The sequence below is a fragment of the Octopus sinensis genome, linkage group LG3, assembly GCF_006345805.1.
Source record: "Octopus sinensis linkage group LG3, ASM634580v1, whole genome shotgun sequence".
Lineage (NCBI taxonomy): Eukaryota > Metazoa > Mollusca > Cephalopoda > Octopoda > Octopodidae > Octopus > Octopus sinensis.
Genome location: NC_042999.1, coordinates 77,813,742 through 77,836,599, shown reverse-complemented (window position 1 = coordinate 77,836,599; position 22,858 = coordinate 77,813,742). Strand labels below are relative to the sequence as shown.

Genomic DNA, 22,858 nt, shown 5'->3' with positions numbered 1-22,858 from the left:
GTTAGTTTTAATCACTAACTAGTTAACTAATCTTGCAATGCTGGTAGTGAAAATAAATATTGCCAACTTATTTTAATAAAAATAATAAGCATGTAAGCATTTTAATAAATTAATAAACATGTAATGATTAAAAAATTCGCTTTGCAATCGTGAACTTTCGATTCAACAACTCAACATCATGGACAAGTGCTTTTATCACGGATTCAAGTTCACCCAACAATTGAGAGTGAATTTGAGTTGTCGGACAAACTACTGTGTCTATAATTCAATGGCCTATCTTTGACTATATTGAATTCACACAGGTTTGTGGAATACTCAGCCACTAGAAGTCAGTTCAGTGAGTACCTACTTCTTCTTGTCAAGTACGAAAATTTAGGGCCGCCATCATCATTGATGATATAATAAAGGGCAGGTCAGATGAACGGATGTGTGCTGTATACAAACGGTAAGATGGTGCCTCAACCAGATTCATTAGGAACAAAGAACTCAGGTATAAAATATCTTTCGGTAGGTAACTACGTAAGGAGTGTGTGGAGCAGGTAGAGTAGTGGATGAAGTAATTGAAATACAGTATTTGACAGTGGAATGAATAAAGTAATGAGATAGTGAGAGCATGTGACGGAATTACTAAATTTGGGCTAGTCATAAGTAATACGACAGCAACAGTTTTGAGCTCCACAATCGGGACTGACAAGTGAACAAAAGAACCGTCACTATGAGGCTCTATTGTCGACCAACTCAAAAAGAAATAACAGTGACCTTGTTATCACAATAGGTGATTTTAAGGGTCATTCTCAATAATACCATGATCTCTACTTTGGAGGTACATGGAGGCTATGTGTATGGTAAGAGGTATGAGGAAGGATGAAGCATCCTGGATTTCTATGAGGCAAAAGACCTAACCAACTGCAACACTAACTTCGGGAAAATGGCCAGCCACTTGGTCATCGACCAATTAAGTAAACACACAAGCTGGATAGACTTTATTTTCACCTGGGAAACAAGATGATAGATGGTGGAATATACTAAGTCTTTTCGTAGTGAAGAATGTAACACTTAACATAAATTAGTGATTACTGACTTGAGAGAAAGCGTTAGAACAAAAGACACAAATAGTCTGGAGAAAGAAGGTACGGAAATTGAAAGATCTCTCTGCTTGTTCTGTTCATTATAGTCCTCAAGGTCGTCGACATACAGAATTTCCCACACTTGTCAGTGGGAACCGCTGATGTAGACGACTTAGTTCTCAGAGCTGAATCTGTCGAAGATTCAAGCTAGAAGCAAAGCTTATAATCGAGACGCCTCGCTGTAAGCCCTGCAAAGAGCAAAGTCATTGGTAAAAGACAGAACTCTACTGCCATTTGCAAATTTGGCATGCTTGATATGCAGAAAAAGAGTAAGTAAGAATTCCAAAACGTGTAAACAACGTAAAGTGTGGATGCACAAGAGGTACAGTGAAATTAGAGACACTTTGACAGAGAAGGAAGGCTACCTATGTGATCTACTGAATGTTCTACCATTTCTACCAGTCAGCCGTCCTTGAGTGGTGTTTTATTCATCGTCCACGGAAGTATGGAAGGCAAAGGGGACAATAGCGGGATTTGAACTTAGATGGTAAGGCGCCTGAATAAATACTACACGTCTAAAAACACTGCCAAATCGCGTGCGCGTGCACACACACACACACACACACACACACACACACACACACACGCTCACATTTGCGCGAACAAGCATTGAGTATGTGCGTTCGATAATATTTACAAGCCAAGCGCTGCTTCTAAATCATATTTGAATGTATATATGTGTAAGTGTGTATGTGTGTATATATACTCTTTTACTTGTTTCAGTCATTTGACTGCAGCCATGCTGGAGCACCGCCTTTAGTCGAGCAAATCGACCCCGGGACTTATTCTTTGTAAGCCCAGTACTTATTCTATCGGTCTCTTTTGCCGAACCGCTAAGTGACGGGGACGTAAACACACCAGCATCGGTTGTCAAGCAGTGCTAGGGGGACAAACACAGACACACAAACACACATTGGTCGGGCCGGGGCTATAGCAGAATACACTTGCCCAAGATGCCACGCAGTGGGACTGAACCCGGAACCATGTGGTTGGTTAGCAAGCTACTTACCACACAGTCACTCCTGTTTGTATATATAAATATTTACCTAAATATATGCATATATATACTTATACACACATATATATATATACACACGTACGCACGCACACACGTAGCCCCCCTTCACATGCACACACATACATATAGGCACACACGCATACATATAGAACGTGGACGTTAAAAGAAGATGATGCGTATGTATATTTACGAAAAATGAAAATGTATATAAATTAGCTACTAGCAATGGGTAATAATTACTACGGGTAATAATTAACATATCCAACTTAAATTGGGTGCGTTGTCTAGATCGGCTTTAAGCTGCTATTAAAGTCTACAGATATAATATCTTATCTTGACGGCACGTGATCATTAAGCACTGATTATATCGGTTGACGAAATAATCGTCTGCCCTGGTGGACGTTACTACTGTACCACTTAATTCCACCGTTTGTGCGGATCATCAGCGGCAACTCAACCTCACACCGAATGCCAGAACGAAAATCAGTGGAAGCGATATCTCTCTATATATAAAGCTGAAGTTGTCTGTGTATGGCAGGTTTGGTAGCCTTCAACTAACACTATCTCCTCCGAGACCCTGCGGTGCAAGTTGACCAAAATTGAGAGTATGATAGAAGAAGGCTTGCTCTTCCTTCCGTAGAAGAAAAAATTCAAATCGGACCATGTTAACACCAAAAATTATTTACATCAAAAAGGTGCATTTTTTTTCTATGAAAATCCCTACTTTTTACGATTTTTTGACTGCTGTGTCGCCATTTTCCCGTGTATTTCAACCAGAAAAATGCTCACTTAAAGAGAATAACAATCTACATAATGCAAAATATTTACTTTTCAAAAATTCTAATTCTAAAGGGTCGAAACAAACCCGAGCAACGCCGGGCGATACTGGTCAAACAGCCAGTGGTGTCGCAAAAAGCCATATCTCAGAACGTTAGTAGCAGTTGAAAGGTGATCTAGACAAAACATCCAATAATAATTAGCTTATTATTATCCGTTACAGTTGCTGCAGCTGTCGCTAATAGCTAATTTATTCGTAGCCCGCCGGCTTTTTGCGACACTACTGGCTGTTTAGCCATCATTATATTATATCGGTCAGACTAAATTTTTGTTCTGACATTCGGTGCGAGTCTGAGCTGCCACTGATGATCCTCAAAAACAGTGAAATCATGTGATACGGTAGTACCATCCACCGGTACAAATGATTATTTCACCAGCCGATATAGTTAATGCTTAATGAGCACGTGTCGTCAACATGGGATGGTATTTTTGAACGTTAATAGTAGTTAAAACGCGATACAGACAACGCATCCAATTTAAGTTGGATATGCTAATTATTATTCGAATACACATACACAATATTGTATTCATTTACAGCTTTGTAGACTGGAGCAACCTGAAAAAAATACTTTGATCAAACCCAACGACACTACACGCCGATCAGTCCCAGAATTGAACCACCACCAAACATTTTAACCACTTGGCCACTGGGCTTCACCTGCACATAGAACTATTTAATGTATTAACTTGTGTTCTGAATGGAGATATTCGTGATCAAACGTGAAACATTCTATATGTACCTTTCTCTGGTTGATAATCTACTAATTCCTCATCGTTGTGAAGGTCAGTGACGATACGAACTCCAATTTGATCGTTACCAATAGGGCTTTTGGCACCATCAAGACGTTCCTGTCCTTTCTTTTCCTCGTAGTTTTCTTCTTCGGGTTTTTTCAACAGCAACGAAGTAATCAAAGACAGAATAACAATCTATAAGGAAACCAACAAGTTTAGCTAAAATAGTAGTATTCATTGTAAAATATATTGTAATTCTTCTATTTTTTTTTAGAAGAGCAGGAAATAAAAGAATGAGTGACAGTTCAGTATGTATGTATGTATGTATGTATGTATGTATGTATGTATGTATGTATGTATGTATGTATGTATGTATGTATGTATGTATGTGTGTGTGTGTATGTATATATGTATGTATGTATGTATGTATGTATGTATGTATGTATGTATGTATGTATGTATGTATGAATGTATGTATGTATGTGTGTATGTATATGGAGTGGTCATCAGGTCAGGATGAAGGATTCAAGGATGCCAAAACAACTCTTTTATGGAGAGTTAGCTAAAGGAGAACGACCCCCACATAAACCAAAAAAGAGGTATAAGAACTTGCTGAAGGCTTCCTTAAGAGATGCTTGCATATCTCCTGACACATGGGAGAGCATAGCTATTGATCGTAGCGGGTGGAGAAGGATTGTGCACGAGGGGACAGCTACTTTTGAGAAATCTCGAGTTGCGCGTGAGAAAGTAAGGAGGGATGTCAGGAAGGGCATCGCTGTTACACTTCCAGATAGGAAGTGTCTTCCTATGATGCTAACATGCAGTGTCTTTGCAAGACCCTGCCTCAGTAAAGCTGGACTCAAGAGTCATCTTTGTAGTCATAAAGCGAGACAGATGAGTGACAACCTGGCCACTGGTGGTGGTGTTACACACCATCCTAATCATATCTGTCAGGCATGTAGAAGAGAGTGTAATTCGGTAGGAGGACTTAAACGATATGCAAAGTTACATGAAGCCCAGTTACAACTACAGCCGGCTATTACCGGTAAAGGTTTTAGCTGCCAATTCTATTCAAGACATTGTAGATCTTTTGCTGGGCTAAAAAGTCACATTCGATCACAGCACTAATAACAGTTAAGCTTCGTGCAATGGCCATACTCGATAACGAGGGGGTAGCCTTCATATACTTACGTACGTATGTATGAATGTATGTACTGTTGTCATTGTGTTTAATGTCTACGATATGATAATTTGCCAGTTCCTCTACGAGATGACATGTATATATACACACACACAGGCAGACACATATGCAGTAAAGCATAAGTGGTGTAGTATAGTACTGCATTGAAACAAATCACTGTTAATGAGTCGACGGAAATATTATATGTAGAAACAAGTTGCTCACATCTATGCATACAATGTCGAGCAAATCATTTAGATGTATTCTTTATCACACACACACACACACCACACACACACACACACACACACACACACACACACACATACACATACACACACACACACACACACACACACGCATGCACACACACATACACACTCGGGTGGGCGCATATTTAAGTAGTGTAATGTGTGTTAGAATGACGAGTCTGGCCTTGCGGAACGAGTATATTCTTAATAGGAGCCTTTAAGTCAGGAAATACAGGCTGGAGACGGTATTTGTTCTCGACAGTAATAGTAAATGGGAATTTGGGAGGGTTCCTTGTTTGGTCCCCAAATTGCACTCGCCATATTGGGACGTTTCATTTTCTTTTCTTTAATCGTTCTATTGCTTTTCACAGCTGTTCTCTCATAACTAAATCTGCGTAAACCCGTACCGATTTTCTAACCTTCTCTCGTAATATTTCCTCATCTATCATTCTTGAGACATAAAAGAACTTGCTGTTGCCTTTCTTAGTGCGTTGTAAGGCGGCGAGCTGGCAGAAACGTTAGCACGCCGCGCGAAATACGAAGCCGTATTTCGTCTACCGTTACTACGTGCTGAGTTCAAATTCCGCCGAGGTCGACTTTGCCTTTCATCCTTTCGGGGTCGATTAGATAAGTACCAGTTACGCACTGGGGTCGATATAATCGACTTAATCCATTTGTCTGTCCTTGTCCGTCCTCTCTGTGTGTAGCCCCTTGTGGGCAGTAAAGAAATAGGTATTTCACCCGTCTTTACGTCCTAAGTTCAAATGCCGCTGAGGTCGACTTTGCCTTTCATCCTTTCGGGGTTAATAAAATAAGTACCAGTTGAACACTGGGGTCAACGAAATTGACTAGCTGTTCCCCCCAAATTTCAGGCCTTGTGCCTATAGTAGAAAGATTATTATTAATGCGCTGGAAAGCGGCGAGCTGATGAAATTGTAAGCGGGTTGGGTAAAATTTTGAGGGGCATTTCTTCTGGCTCATTCTGAGCTGAAATTCCGCCGAGGTCGACTGTACCTTTCATCCTTTTGGGATCGATGAAATAAGTATCAGTTGAGTACCGGGCTCAATGTAACCGACTTGCTTCCTCCCCACAAAATTGCTGATCACGTGCCAAAATTTAAAAGAATTATTAATGCTTTGGAAAAAATGCTCAAGAGCGTTTCTTTTGGCTCTTTACGGCCAAAGTTCATATCCAGCCTAGGTCAGTTTTTGGTTATAAGAGTCGATAAAATAAAGCACCAGTTAAGTACTGGTATCTCTCTTTCCTTATTATTATTGTTGTTGTTGTTGTTGTTGTTGTTATTATTATTATTATTATTATTATTATTATTATTATTATTATTATTATTAGTAGTAGTAGTAGCAGTAGTAAGGTGACGAGCTGGCAGAATATTTAGCACACTAAAAATGCTTAGCGGCATTATGTCCGTATTTACCTTCTGGGTTCAAATTCCTCCGAAGTCGACTTTGCATTTCATCCTTTCGGGCCCAATGAATTAAGTACCAGTCAAGCACTGGGGTCGATGTAACCGACTAATCACCTTCAAAGTTTCAGGCCAATAAGTAGAAAGGGACATTATTATTTAGTACTTGTTGTTGTTGTTGTTGTTGTTGTTATTATTATTATTATTATTATATTATTATTATTATTATTATTATTATTATTAGTAGTAGTAGTAGTAGCAGTAGTAAGGTGACGAGCTGGCAGAATATTTAGCACACTAAAAATGCTTAGCGGCATTATGTCCGTATTTACCTTCTGGGTTCAAATTCCTCCGAAGTCGACTTTGCATTTCATCCTTTCGGGCCCAATGAATTAAGTACCAGTCAAGCACTGGGGTCGATGTAACCGACTAATCACCTTCAAAGTTTCAGGCCAATAAGTAGAAAGGGACATTATTATTTAGTACTTGTTGTTGTTGTTTTTGTTGAAGTAACTGGACTTAGCCAGAAATGAGTTATGAATGATATGGAATGTAAACAGATACACACACACACACACACACACACACACACACACACACACACACACGCACACACGCACACACACGCACACACACACGCACACACACGCACACACACACACACGCACACACACACACACACACGCACACACACACACACACACACACACACACACACACACAATCACACACTTACCTTAGTTGGCTGTATGACCGTGATACTCTCTCCCAGCGACATGAACATAGATGTCAACCAAGCGTTGGACTTTTCTTTACCCCATTCCATGCTATAGGAAAACGTTAAAAATGCTGATGTTCCGATATTGGCAAAAACCAGCAGCCAGCCGATGTAGATGCAACCATGAGGTAGGCTGTCTTTCGAACACGTTGCCTGTTTCTTCGAAGACATTGTTTCTTTACTGAAGTTATAAGTTTCCCTTATAGAATCAATCTCACTGTTTGAAAAGTGTGATGGCATTGGAAAAGCCGGCGATAGAGCTTGAAATTGTGCTTGATTGTCTTCACACAGAACTGTGGGTGTCCTGGAATATAATGCTAAAGTAGCCCTTAATTGTTCGGCCATTTTGACATCTAAGCTACTCTTAGCTTTCTCAGGTAAAATATTCGGAGTGTTTAACTGGTTGGTATTCGGTTGCTGCTTCGTCTGTTCAAGTTGCTTTCCCCAGATGCTGCGAACTAAATTGGTTTTGGGCCTACTTTTTCTGAATAGCTGGTCTACAGCAATGTTAACTGGGAGTACAATCAAACAGCTTATGAAACTGATATATAAAGCCTGTAAATTGATAGATGCCGATCCTACTATGGTGACCTCATATTTGCTTTTTGTAGCTTCTGAACCACTTTTGTAGAACACTGCATTGGCAAGCATGGTCATTAGTACCACGGAAAGTATCGAAGAAATTCGCTGTACACGTGTGAAATTACTGCGAGTTGGACGCATGAAAACAGACAACCAAAGATGGTCATCGGAGAAACTCTTGTGAGTTTTGGAGAAGAACAAATTTTGGAAAGTTTTAATATCTTGAGGGGCGGCCATTGGTAAAACACGCTCGATTAAACCATCGTCATATTCCACAGCCAACCAACGATTACATAGGAAAACATAACTGGCAAAATAAAAGTAAATAACATTAAAATCAACGGCAACAGCTTCATGTACAAAACTTCAAAGAAAGAACTTACAATACAGATATGATATCGTTACTATGTAATATAGATATAATATTCTGTCTATTTCTGATTGAGAGAAAATCGTAGCTGGACGCACCATTATAGACCAGTCTAACAGCGATATGGTTGATTGGTCGTATCAGTCAATGAATGCTACATTCTCAAAGGCCTAGTCTGCTTACTTGTAAATCGGCACAAGAGGAGATCGAGTTCAATGCTATAAAATTGGGAGTGTTTCGATGATTTATAGTTTCGTTGCAGCCACCATTTGTCAGTATTTGCTCGGGTCGTCCTGGGCAACCCTTCTCCGAGCAGTGTACCAGTCAGTTCCTTCCCATCTCCGTGAAATACTTCTTCGTCTGTGATGACCATGAGACATGTGGCTGACCAACACAGGCCGTCACCTCAACCAGATCCTCAGAGAAGAGGAAACGGTACGCAGGATCCAACACGGAAAATCGAGCAAAATGACCAGTCTAAATTGACGACCACGGTGGAAAAGAAATCTGACCAATGTTAACTCTTAATCCAGTGAATCGTCCTTGTATCAAAGGAGTTCAGGTGGCTCTTGAAAGCCCCGGACAGTGTCCAAGTATCGTAACTATAGAGCAAGACAGCGGGTACCAGAACTTAAGGACTCGAACTTTTCCTCCTGCTCAGATATCGGCAGCACCAAACAGCCTTGGCTAGTGAGTCCACAACTGCACCTGCACGTCAAAGTCTTTTTAGAACTTCGGATTCGCTGTTAATGCTGCTATAGATCACACTGCCGAGATAAATTCTGAGTTAAAATTTTTCTACAGGTAAAATTTTGCGATAGAATGGCATTTCATACTGGTGAGATATAGTTGCCATTGATTCATTTCATACCTTGAAAACTAGAATAAGCATTTGAATATCGAGCATGCTTTCGGTACATGTATTTTATTAAAAAAATATGATAAAGAGACAGAGAAAACAAACAACGCTGCTAGAGTGAGGAAGATCTTCGAATATGACCCCCCCCCCCATCGCATGAGAAATTTTCCAATTACCACTGATTATCTCTCATGAATTGGGGACAGGGATTCTTTGCTTGAGCTTAGTGAACTACCGCGGGATGGATTGTTTTATCCCAGCTAGTGGTCAATAATCAAAACCAAACATCGGATCAAAAAGCAAAGCTGATCGACAAAATTAGGGCACTAAGGTCTAATGACGAGTACACAAGTAGCTCCCTGTTATCGCGTCCAGGTTCATATAAAAACTTGATCTAAGCACTACAAACTAAAAAAAACTATACTTGTTAATTATATTGCATTCCTACTGTTTTTAACAGAGAGCTATATATATTTACGACAAGGTACTTATTTACGACAAGGTACTTATTTACTTAGATAGTCTGGCCACGAGCATACTTCGGTGACGAGTTTTGACTTTTCTCAACCATTACTCAACCACTAGGATTGTCTTCCGATATTTTATCATCTTTATGAAATAGCATGGTAAAGCAAATTAGTTGGCTGCAGCTAGAAGGTGTGGTTAATTGAATAAGGAGACCACTGTTTATAATTAAATAAATTAATTAATGAAAGCAAGTAAAATGTTATGGATGAATTTTGATTTTACGTTTTAGATGACTGTAAATCTTTAACGTGAACCTTCCGAAGGTACCAACTTTCATGCTCTCCTTTTCCAGAGGCATCATGCCAAATTCGAAGATAAGTTAATGGACCAAGAGATTTTGGTACTCCTAGCAAGTATGAATTGATGCTACCGCGACTAAAGACCTATAAATTAACATAAAAAAAAAACGGAATTAATTTTCAAAAGAAAACAGGATTAGGTAAAAACATAACCTCCTTCCTTGGCGGAGGTAAAAATATAGAATTAAATAAAGAAAAGTAACATGATAAAAAAAGGAAATATATATAATGAGTGTTCAGGTAAAATTATATTAGTTTAAGGCAAAGGTTACTAGAGTAGAAGGAAAACTGGGTAAATTATTTATTCTCCGAACAATTCTGTTTTTCAATCCAACTAATGTATAAAGAGGATCATTACTACAACTCCGGTACGTATGATGAAGCAAATCTCTCGCTCAAAGGGTCATAATGATGAGAAGTCAAGATTTGTCTCTCTTACTTAACGAAATAAGTACTATATTAGCCTTAATTGATACTGTTTTTGTTCTGTGCATAATTATTTATAATCAACCTTTTATTGCTTTCTTCAATAAATGTTTACACTAACCTAGTTTAAGGTTAATGTTAAATAATTTATTTCACTTTGTGACTGATATTAGTTAGGAAAAGAAAATTGAAGGGATGGATTCAAAAGCCTACAGTATTTAATTTCACCTCTGAATTTTGAGTTAAAATTCTTCCCACCGAAATCGATATATATAAAATCAGAGTTTACTTGAACCGTTTAACCTACTCTCGACTCACCATCAGTTTGGTGCAAATGTAAGCAACCAATATTCAACTGAAATTTCTAAGATTTAATAATTGAAAGGAATTAGTTTGAAGATTTGGAGGGACATTGAGGTGATTGCAGATGTAAAGAGAAAGAATGTAGGTAGGAAAGTCTTTCTTACTGGATTTGGGAAGTTAAGCTTGGGAAGATAATAGATGGGGAAAGTTGGAGAGCGCATTGGCCATCATAGTAATAATGGTCATAGGAGTAAAGAGCGCATTGACCATCTTAGTAGTATATATAAGAGAAAGTGAAAGAGGGAGAGGGGAGGGTCAGAATTAGGGAAAGACTGGGAGGGTCAGAATTAGGGAAAGACTGGGAGGGTCAGAATTAGGGAAAGACTGGAAGGGAAGAAGCGGGAGGGAGAGTGGGGTGATGTGACATTAAAAAATTATTTCTGTTTAGTATCACAATCAAGATTTATGAATGCTCGAGACTACTGGGATGGAGATATTAACGTTAATATATCTTACCAACGTGCTTGTTAAACTAGGGAATATAAATGAATATACAATTGCGATATTAGCATTTTGCTATTTTAACAAAGGTTGCGCTATTAAGACAAAACCATACGTAGTCTTGATTTAAATATACTTTGGGCTAAATGCAAAACCTGAAATAAAATTCGTTGTAAAATAACCTTAGTTGCAAGAAGGCATACATAATAAATTATCTTATATATTGTCTGGCATGATTTATATAAAAACATCAACAGATTGTTGAAGAAATCTTGCTTCTTACTTTTGACTCCTTCTCGTCCACCAGCTGTCTGATACCTGTGTCACCAAGCTCTCCAGTAAGTACAAAACCGATGCGGGATAGTGTGCCCGCCCCTTTGCGCACTCCTGTAAATACGGTTATTGTGTAAAAATAGCAATCGTTTGCCTTGTTGCTCTTCAAAGGGACTACTCCCCACTGTTAAAAGAGAAAAAGGAACAAAATGCAGAAGGTTTACAAATTAGTTCATAAGATTTTATGAAACTATAATAGAGACCTTAATTCTATATTTTTAATGAAATTAACTGGGTAAACACGCTAAAGAGACTGTAGTGATTGAATTATAGATCGATAAAATGTAAATTGAAGAAAAGTGACGATTTACAAGAGAATTGTTAAATAATATGAAGAATTTTGGAATCATAACCAAATAATCGGGAAAAAATTACTTCAATCTATCAAGACAACAAGTATTGACAGCATCACTCTCGTTACCCCCAAACAGAAATAACTCTTAGCTTCAGAACACTTTCCAATTATTTTCCTGCTTTTTGTTTCTAATTATGTAGAGCGTACGTGTGTGTGTGTGTGTGTGTGTGTGTGTGTGTGTGTGTGTGTGTGTGTGTGTGTGTGTGTGTGTAGACAGACACAGGGTCACATATTGTTATAATTTGGGCAGTTTGGTTACATGTTGATTTGTGTTCAACTGTACAGAGCTTTGCCTTTGGCATCTGTCCTTTGCTGCGGAGTGATTCGAATCTGTTTGAAGGAAACCGAACGGAAGCTTGCCAGAAAAAAGTATGCAAATACATATGTGTAGGAGTGTAGTTTCACCGGCATACAGTGGAAAAGATACAAACATCGGCGGGAAAACTAATAAACAGGTGATATTTGCTTGTCCTCTGAGCATCATAAATGCAGTGAACTAATGATTGATTTGTTGGAAACCTGAAAATAACGATGATGTTATTTGCAGAACGTGATATATCACACAAAAACATATACAAAATAACACTTGGTGAAAAGCTTAGTAGTCTTTCAAATATAACCGTGAAGAAGAAGAAGAAGAAGAAGAAGAAGAAGAAGAAAGAAGAAGAAGAAGAAGAAGAAGAAGAAGAAGAAGAAGAATAAGAAGAAGAAGAAGAAGAAGAAGAAGAAGAAGAAAGAAGAAAGAAGAAGAAGAAGAAGAGAAGAAGAAGAAAAGAAGAAGAAGAAGAAAAGAAGAAGAAGAAGAAGAAGAAAAGAAGAAGAAGAAGAAGGCTTACAATTTTGCACGGCTCACCTTAAGAAGATCGCGTTTGTCTTGACGTCGAGCCCAAATGATGAGCATAAAATATAGAGAGAATACTGAGCAAAGCATAGCCAGAACAGCAAAGTTATCCTTTATCTTCTCATCCAAATTGAGAAACACAGTGTCAAAGTTAATTTTGTTGACAGGGACGATGAAATCTGCCCCGAAAGACGTCAGGTGATTGCATAGACAGCGTGTGTATTTTCTTGTAGACTCAGGACTCACCTGATGGAGATGAAATGAAAGGAGGCGATTGAGTAAACAAAGTTGTGATGATGAATGAGCTTAAAATGTTCGTACTGACGCTGATGTAAAACAGCAACAACAATGACAACTGCACCTTATGTTGGGTGATAAATTTTGTATTGAATTTCCTTTAACTATCATCATACTTATTATTTATGGGAGACCTTCAAGAAAAGTTCGATAAGATCGGTTGCCTCGAGCAATGAAATAGTTAACGTTTAAGTTTTCTTACTCTTCATCTGGGAGTGAGGAATATAGAAAACATGTCGCAAACTAGTAAATTATTCATGGGACATTCGTTCCAACTATTCACGTCAGTTATCTTCGATAGCTTCCCTGTTGATAGCTGTGTAACAGAACAACAATCAATGACAACGAGAATAGCTACTGGAACAATAGTAACAACAGTCTTTAACAATAATTACCTGTATAGAAGTTTGCATTAATGATTTCATTGTGTGATATTGTATAGTAACTAACATTCATTTCTGTTATGATTATTTTGTTGTCTGGGGAGAGTCATTCTCTTTTAGTGCCTTATTATTTAACACATTCACCGGTAAAGTTTCCACTCATTTACTTATTTATTTTTTAAAAAAATTTTCGTTGCGTCTTGAAACCTTTTCAATAGTCGTTGAGAGTCAACGACTAATGAAAATTTTAGGAAAAATGAATAAGTAAATGAGTGGAAACTTTACCGGTGAGCGTGTTAAATAATAAGGCACTAAAAGAGAATGACTCTCCCCAGACACAACAAAATATGCTTCAACACACAAACTCGCATAAAGGATCAGTTATGATTATTTTACTATCTAGAATCTGCCATTTTGAAAACTTTACTTGGTTAAAATATAAAGAAAATCGTTCAAGGCTTTTTCGATACCCCCAAGTTTGGTGGAACGAATGCCGAAAGTTATCCTTTGATCTGATACCTGTCCCGAATGCTTGCAAGACAGTAAATCGGTGGGTTAGATGGTGATGATGTTAAACCGGATAACGGATTATGTCTACCACACAGAACAGGAACAGTCTCCACCACGGACTTTCGCACACTTTACATCAACTAAATTTCACTTACACAAATCTTGAGTCGACTCAATGCTATGGCAGAAGATACTTGTTTAAGGTGCTATGTTGTGGGATCGAATTCAAAACCACGCAGCTTTGAGGCGAATTTCTTTACAGCTTTAAGCCGAAGCCAGAAAGAAAAGTTTCGCAACCCTTCGACTTCGTTGTTCAACTTTATGTTAGTCCTGATTAAGGATACGTGGGATCAAAAGCATTCTAAATATATCTTTTATTCAGACTTAGTACATCTAACAATACATTTTTATTTTTAAAGAGCGTTGGGTGTGGTTTGAAGCAGTTCTGCCTGATATTTCTTGCATGTCGAGCGATTGTTTAGTGGCATTCTCAGTTTAATACATAACATCTTAAAAACAAGATGTCTTTTTGCTATTTTAAAGACTTTTTATTATAGTTAAAGACCTAAATTTTAGGCTAACGCAATGAAGAGGATCACTCTTAGAAACACCAATTTGAAGTTTGAGTCAAAATTGAGTGACTGCACAATCTATTTCTATCTGCATGTTTATGATCCTGGACCTAAGATAGAAATTGTCTGCGGACTGTATTTATGGAACATCTAGAATAACATCAAAAACAATTCTATACTACCGTGCAAAGTCGGATACCATCTCTCTCTCTCTCTCTCTCTCTCTCTCTCTCTATATATATATATATATATATATATATATATATATATATGTATGTATGTGTGTGTGTGTGTGTTGTGTGTGTGTGTGTGTGTGTGTGTGTGTGTGTTTACTATCAGCAAAACCTATATACGGTTTCCGATAGCAAGTAGTCATCTTTGAGAAGAAAATTAACACACACACACACACACACCTTAATCTTTACTAAACATCCACTATTCTACAATATTCTACACTATACCTGATTTTAGGCATTATAAACATCAGTTCGAATTAGGAAAAAAGCAATTGGACAGTGCTTGAACCGCGTAGCTGATTCTTGCCGGGCGACTGCATTAGCGATTACATTTCAGAACAGATGCCCTTTTCTGCTCTTTTAACTGCACTATTATATCTCCACAAATATTCTGACTGTTTATTATATATTTTGTCAGCCACTTAACGCTAAAGAAATAGTAATATAGCGATGTTTGCGATGAGAGTTAACCCACATACTTTAAAAACGGGAGCATCTTCATGGTCATTAGATCTAGTAGAAATAGCAACTAGATCGTCCTTAAATCATGTCATACTGTTTAGGATAATATGATCTCAGTTATGTGTGAAAAAAAAAAAAGATTTACGAACCAATTATGTCAGGCAGTTGGCAATATAAACGTTTATGTAAAATTCCTTACCCTGCACCCCTTGGTCAACCATTTCTCTTGTTTGACGTCCCAGAAACGACACCCAGATACAATAAACCGAAACTGATAGCTCGGAAAAGGGTCAGCAGTGATATTTTCTTGAGCCATTTCAGCTGGAGCCATTTCTAAGGCATCATAATAATCATCAACCGATTGTTCAGTGAGTTCCGCTAGAATGAAAATAAATGAATAATACAATAGCATGTGGTAAGCAGCACAAAGAATCGACTATTCGGTCCCACCTTTACACAGTATTACGTGTTACTAGAAACAGTACAAATGAGATGAATTTTTCTTTCATATTAAATATTTACGACAGAGAGAGAGGGAGGCTCACAAACATCTGAATCTTAAACCACCCTTTACTCTGTGCCTTGTAACAATGAAACTACTGTTATTTATTTTACTTATATAAGGTTATTAGCTTATTACATTTCTTATTATCACAAGCAGTGAACAGACACTCATCAAAAGATAAGCGATAGTGAGTTTCAGAATCACCTTGCATTATAGTGTCCAATGGAGACACGCACGCACGCACGCGCACACGCACGCACGCACGCGCACACGCACGCACGCACACACACACACACACACACACACACACACACACACACACACACACACACAACACGCACACACACCACACACACACACACACACACACACTTTCTCATGGTGTTTGCTGTTGAATGAATTTGTGATAAAATACCGGATTACCGGCCAAAGAATGGACAGTTCGTATACTGTCAGATGCGCTGCGCTATGTACCTGATCAAGACATTTAATTCTCAAGGTGACAAAGAAATGTTTCGCTTGCTATATATTTAGAATTACACGGACAAGCGCGAGTAAGGTATTAAATACGTACAAAATGGTCTTATTCCTATAAAATAAGTTCCGTTTCCCAGTTGTTTCACTTGCTCAGAAGTAACAAACACTGTGTAATCAGAGTCAGATGTATTCTGGTCATTGGATGGTTGGATTGGTACAGTGAAAAATAAATCATATTCTGTGTCTGTTGGTGGAAGCTTGTGACGTATTAACACATCTAGGCTGACATTGGCGGATTCTGGTTTGACTAATAATAATAAACTATTCTCTACTGTTGGGACTTCCAATGAATGTATTGATATGCTTTTGTTGAAAGTTGAATTCAGGGTCACTGACGAAAGGGGTGAGTCATATTTGACCTCGATGTCAAAGGAAATATCTTGAGAAATGTTGGATACTTGTATGGTTGATCCATCTGAGCTGTACAAATCGAGAGACACGACATCCGAGTTTATGTACATTGAAGTTGGATCCCACCTGTATGGATTCGATTTAGCACGAAGAAACTACAAGAAATGAACAAGAAAGTTTACTGAAAAGTATAAACTGAACATTTATAACGGAAGGACCATTTTGAGCTAAATTCCACACACTATCAACCAGAGGCGTGACTAAATTAGGGGGAGCGAGCACATAAAAATTGGTGCCGTGACACATACCAATTTTTAACTAATTTAGTTATATGTAATTGTATTGGAATTCATTAATTTCATCCTTCAGTAACAATGTTATTATGTATGAAACTTACAACTACTGATATAAGTGTGACGTAAAAAGATGAAATTCTACAGGATCGTCCAGTGCCGAGAAGTCATGTCAGGGTTTATTTTGGTTCTTCAGATGCCAATGGCTACCGGCATATCACAGAAGGCTGAACAGACAGTTCAAAAACACGGGAGATTGGTTAAATAAATTAATGATTTCAGAAAGTTCTTCCAAGACCATACGATTAACAAAAACAAACAAAAAAAGGTTTGACTTCTATCGCACAGGTAAACTAAAGTGTTAGAAAAAATTGTTGAAAAGGCGCCAATTTTGAAAAATGTGCTCAGTGGGAGTGGTCGCTCCTCTTGCTCCCCTACCAGCCATGCCAATGGCACCAACTTACCTGAGTGTGTTCAGCTATGTATTATGAAACTCCAAATTAAAAGACATTAGTTTTATGCAATGCTTACATTAGTTTTCATTAATATATGAAAAATGAGAATAATATCTGAGACAGTTGATGCCTTTCATATCCAATGTCTTCATAGGCCAGCTTAGAAAACGAATCTCTGTTTTCTTCCTTGCCTGACACCAACCGCTCTAATTGGCGAGAATTAATTAGTGTTATTACTAGGTATATGGATGAAAAGCATAGAAAGATTCAGTCTTTGATGACCCAACAATGGAATCAACAACAACAATAACCCCAATAATAACGTTTTATAACATCAGAAATTTGGGATTGAGTATCAGCATTTTAATCATTCCATTCCTCTGGTACTATATTTTACCACTCATAAGGAGCAAAGGCAAAAATCAACCTCTGCCAGAGTTGAATTTATAACTAAATGGGAGTAATTAGAGATGGCAAAACATTTTGTCCACCTAAGCGGAATTTGAACACTGAACGTAAAGCCGGAAGAAATGCCGCAAATCCTTTTACTTGGTACGCTAACGATTCTGTCAGCTCACCGCACTAAGAACAACAACAATAATAATCCTTTCTATTATAGGCACAAGGCCTGGAATTTGGGGGAGGGAGAAAGTCGATTACATCGACCACAGTGCTCGACTGGTACTTATTTTATCGACTCTTAAAGGAGGAAATGTAAAGTCGACCACAGCGGAATATAACAACAGCAATAACAATAATAATCCTTTCTACTATAGGCACAAGGCCTGGATTTTGTGGGAAGGGGGACAGTCGATCGCAATTGGTATTTAAATTGTCGACCCCTAAAGGATGAAAGGTAAAGTCGACTACAGCGGAATATAACAACAGCAGCAACAACAACAACAATGACAACAATAACAACATCAACAATAATAATAATAATAATCTCAACTGGTATTTAATTTATTGACCCCGAAAGGATGAAAGGCAAAGTCGACCTCGGCAGAATTTGATCTCAGAATATGGCAGACGAAATACCTATTTCTTTACTACCCACAAGGGGCTAAACACAGAGAGGACAAACAAGGACAGACAAATGGATTGAGTTGATTATATCGACCCCAGTGCGTAACTGGTACTTAATTTATCGACGCCGAAAGGATGAAAGGCAAAGTCAACTTCGGCAGAATTTGAACTCAGCGCAACGGCAGACGAAATACCGCTAAACATTTCACCCGGCGTGCTAATGATTCTGCCAGTTCGCCGCCTTACTAATAGAAGCAATCATAACGCTTAAACACCTCTTCTAAGAGACGGAAACTCCAAAAATTAAACCAGCATTACAGGAATCCTATATCCTAAGGTGAAGATCTTGTCAATGACGGTGTCACGGGGGGGAAACAAATACTGGTGGTTATGCAATCTAAAATTCACTAGCCCTCATCATGAGTGCTGAAATGTCAATTAAAAATAGAAACGAGAACGGCGTGAATGAGGCTGGAACACCTTGTGAAGTTCTCTCGCCCGGCAGGTGCCCCACGGGCGAGCAGCATGGGTCCAGTCGTCATCAAGCAACTGCTAAGAGAAGGTGGAGGAAAGAAATGAATGTAGTTGTAATGGAGTGTTACTTTCTGGATAATCCGAGAAATGATAATGAAGTATCCATGACAATTTTGTGTAAACAGTACCTCATCTTGCACTCCATATTTTTCTAATTTTAAAACAACATTCGAAATATTATAAAAACTTTATCTTCTCCATCTCTGACGAGCAAAAGTATTGTCTATCAATGTGTATCAACAATGGATTCTATTATAATGACAACACTCTCGTGAAACGATCGTAAGATGCATTAATTAACAAATTTTTAAGCTGTCATGTTTCATATATTTATATATATTTTTAATACAATACTATTTTAGACATATGTATCTTAGTGAGGAATTTTTTTATATAGAATTTCATGCTATTATTTCAAAATATAGTATATCTGCATATATATAAATATATACATAATACACACACATACGCACGCACACGCCCCCCACTCTCTCTCTCTCTCTCTCTCTCTCAAACACACATACACACTCTCTCTCAAACACACACACTCACTCACACACGCACACACATAAGCATACATGCTCTTTTCAAAGGAAATATCTTACCTTAGTGTCGACAAACTTATCTTTCAATCCGTTTGGCAGCAAATTGTCAACATCTGGGAGTTTCACACAACCTGATCCCAACACAGAATTGTTCAGACCATTTGGGGTTTTTCGTTCGCCTAAAATTGTGAACAGTTTCGATTCTAACTTTACAGCAGGCTCGCCAGGCATACGATTAGCAAGAACACTACGGATGATTTTGTCGGTAATTTTGATAGCAGCGTTAGTAATGTTCCGTGTCTGAAAGTAATAAGATTATATATGGAAAAGGAATAACTGATTGTATTAAATCTAATATATTACTTATACTTGTTTTACTAACGCTAAATTTGAGAAACAATATTTCATATGGTAATCTTGAATTCTGAATGTGTTTGGAAACACGGTAATTTATGATTTTTGCCAAATAGTTTCAATTCTTGAAGATTAATATATTATTTGTTGAGTAAGCCCACGATGCTATATTTTATGAATTTTCATGTTTTTCCAAACAAAAATCATAGTAATGCTATGAAAAGTAGCTTTCTTCAACCGTATACACGTCGTTGATTGGTTGGAATTACCCAAATACGACAACTTTAACACGAAATAACTTCTAAAATACGAAATTTTGTTAAAAATTTGTTCAGAGTAAACCATGTTCTACGTGAGAAATTCTACCAGTATTCGAAGTTTCAAACTGTTTAGTTAGAAAAAAATTAATTACAAAATCTGTGATTGAGTTGGAATAGATCCAGCACTGGTTGTCAAGTGGTGGTAGGGAACAAACACAGACGCAAAGACACACACGCACACGCGCGCGCGACGGGCTTCTTTCAGTTTCCGTCTACCAAATTCAGGCACAAAGTTTTGGTTGGCCCGAGGCTATAGCAGAAGATACTTGTGTAAGGTGTCACGTAGTGGGACTGAACCCAGAACCATGTGGATGGGAAGTAAGCTTCTTATCATGCAGGCACGCCTAATATAACTGTTCAGTGAAATTTGTATATACACATATACTCCAGGAAATCACTAATTCTCTCTGTTTATCTTCCTTCGACAGTCAACTTCTAAGAAGAAAATTATAGATCACAATTTTTTTTCACTTCTCTGTATCAAATTCCAAATGTATAAAGTGTGATATTTTCCATAATTTGAAATATTAGTTGAGTTGTTTGAGTTTGCATCAAAATTTTTAAAGAAACGACTGCAATTGAAATTTTAAAATACACCCCACAAAAAAAAAAAAAAAAATAATAATTTCAAAGCGCTTCAACGTTTTCAAAATCATTAAAATTATTTGAATTGGATGTCCATTTGCGAACGAATTTCTATTGTCTCGATTGGTGTTTATAGAGACGGCCTTGTATTATCAATCTGAAAAGCTGAAATTAGTTTAGTTTTATCAAATTGAAATTCCTAGTCGAAGCAAATCGAAAAAAAAAGTAATGTAAAAAATGGAAACAAATTGAAATTTTATATTATATTGGCACCTCAGTCGTCACTATTTCTCATCGAAGCATGCATGTATGCCTCTCTTTCTCTCTGGCAGTTCCGGCGGCCGTAGCAGTCGGTTCTCGTCAGTCAACGATATAATTTCGAGTGCTTTTATGCACCACAAGTCCTTATGGGAGATTTTGTCAATGTAAATAACGCAGTATTACACAACACCCACATTAAGTTGGAGATCAAGCTTACCTTTTGGTATTAACACTGTTTCTGTCGCTATTATGTGTGTGTGTGTGTGTTGTGTGTTTGTGTTTGTGCTTGTGTTTGTGTGCGTGTAAACACACACACACACACACACATACACACACACGCATATATGTATAAGATTGATATAAACAGCAGTTTGCAATCTTTCACAAATGTCACTAAATGTGACTAGGGTGTTAGGAAACACCTACATTGTTAGAAATAAGAGCCAAACCGCTCTAATGCTGCAGTTAACGCACATGACTAAAAAAAATTATAGACTAACAGGGACCATAATCTGCCGAAAAGTACCGATCAGGTACGAAAATGTCAAAAACACACAATAGGCACACACAATAAGTGCCCAGACCTAATCAAGTGTCAAAAATTCGACCATGAGAGAAGGGATGTAGGATCTGTGGAAATAAGAGTTGGTTGTGAGCAACATACAGATTGAGCTAATGTAAGTTTCATGGAGTAAAATATAGACAAGGCATCAGGTCATTTATAGTATACTTATTCAGAAGAAACTATAATATATAAATTTTGCAGAAAACGAAGAGAATCCGGAAAACAAAAGTTCAAAGTGATTTCATTTCTCGTAGACAGGTACAAATCCAAGAGGTTCATACGGTAATGCCGTTGATGTGATAGAAGAGAATTATTAGAAGCAGTTGCGTGCGTTGTGCTTACATATAAGTAAGATAAATTGGTGCAAGAATCTGTATATGTTGGGTTAAGCTGTTCGCATAACTTACACCTGTACTGATTCCTGTACAGTAATTTTGCTCCAATCTACCTTATATATATATTGGCACAATTACATAACAGCCTCTAATGAACATCTTACAACAGAAACAGCCGTAAAAAACTACCTGTTCATTCCACTCCCTTATCTGAAAACTTTCAACAAGTGATTACCAAAATTTTACTTACCAACACGAAGTACTGCTCAAATTCTACCCAAGCTCACAAACAACATTACTGTATGAATTTCCTGGGGAATTCTTATGAATCTTCATACTGAGGGTTCCCTTAGATTTTCTGCTAAGCTTATATATTTTTTTACCCACTTCTGTACAAATATTTTATAAATAACTTGATTATGCAGCTACCTCTCCAACTTTTATTCTATTCTTATACACACACACATTGCGCTTATGTAGTTTTCGTGCTTTAAAATAGGTTTTTAACCTTATCAGTTATTGCTTCGTGGATAGGTTTCCAGTTCCGATTAGCATTTTCCTCCTTTTCATCACTTTCCTTTTCGTTTGTTGCTTTTTGTTCGTCTGAATCGATTTTCACATCTTCCTTCGTAGCAATATCATTTTCGATGTCAATCGACTGCAATACATTGGTCAAGCTAACTATGATATCTACAATAAAAACAAAAGAAATGGGTTATATATATATATATAACGTCAACACTGATGACGGCATTTTCAGTTATTAAATAAAAGGAGTTAGGTATATAAATTAATACAAAGCTAGATGATATTGAGATAGGTGTGTACAGTCAATTCAAAATACGACTAATAATTTGAAGAGTTAAGTGACAACGTTGGGTCTGACAGCAAAAATGAAACTCAGCATGTCGGAAAACGAACATAAAGTCTATAAAGTCTGATGCTCTATCGGTTCTTGCGTCTAAATTGCTTTGTATACTTGAATATA

General features: G+C 37.6%; 1 protein-coding gene across 1 annotated transcript in view; it reads right to left on the bottom strand.

Moving 5' to 3' along the window:
• LOC115209491 (mucin-17-like) overlaps positions 1-22,858 on the bottom strand; it is a 178,771-nt gene that overhangs the window by 14,606 nt on the left and 141,307 nt on the right. The window contains exons 24-32 of the mRNA XM_036501104.1: positions 22,379-22,560; positions 19,511-19,750; positions 16,284-16,752; positions 15,404-15,582; positions 12,757-12,990; positions 11,499-11,672; positions 9,909-10,069; positions 7,306-8,236; positions 3,723-3,909 (exon numbers count right to left, since the gene is read on the bottom strand). Of these exons, the coding sequence (XP_036356997.1) occupies positions 3,723-3,909; positions 7,306-8,236; positions 9,909-10,069; positions 11,499-11,672; positions 12,757-12,990; positions 15,404-15,582; positions 16,284-16,752; positions 19,511-19,750; positions 22,379-22,560 (2,757 nt within the window). The remainder of the gene's footprint in view (positions 1-3,722; positions 3,910-7,305; positions 8,237-9,908; positions 10,070-11,498; positions 11,673-12,756; positions 12,991-15,403; positions 15,583-16,283; positions 16,753-19,510; positions 19,751-22,378; positions 22,561-22,858) is intronic.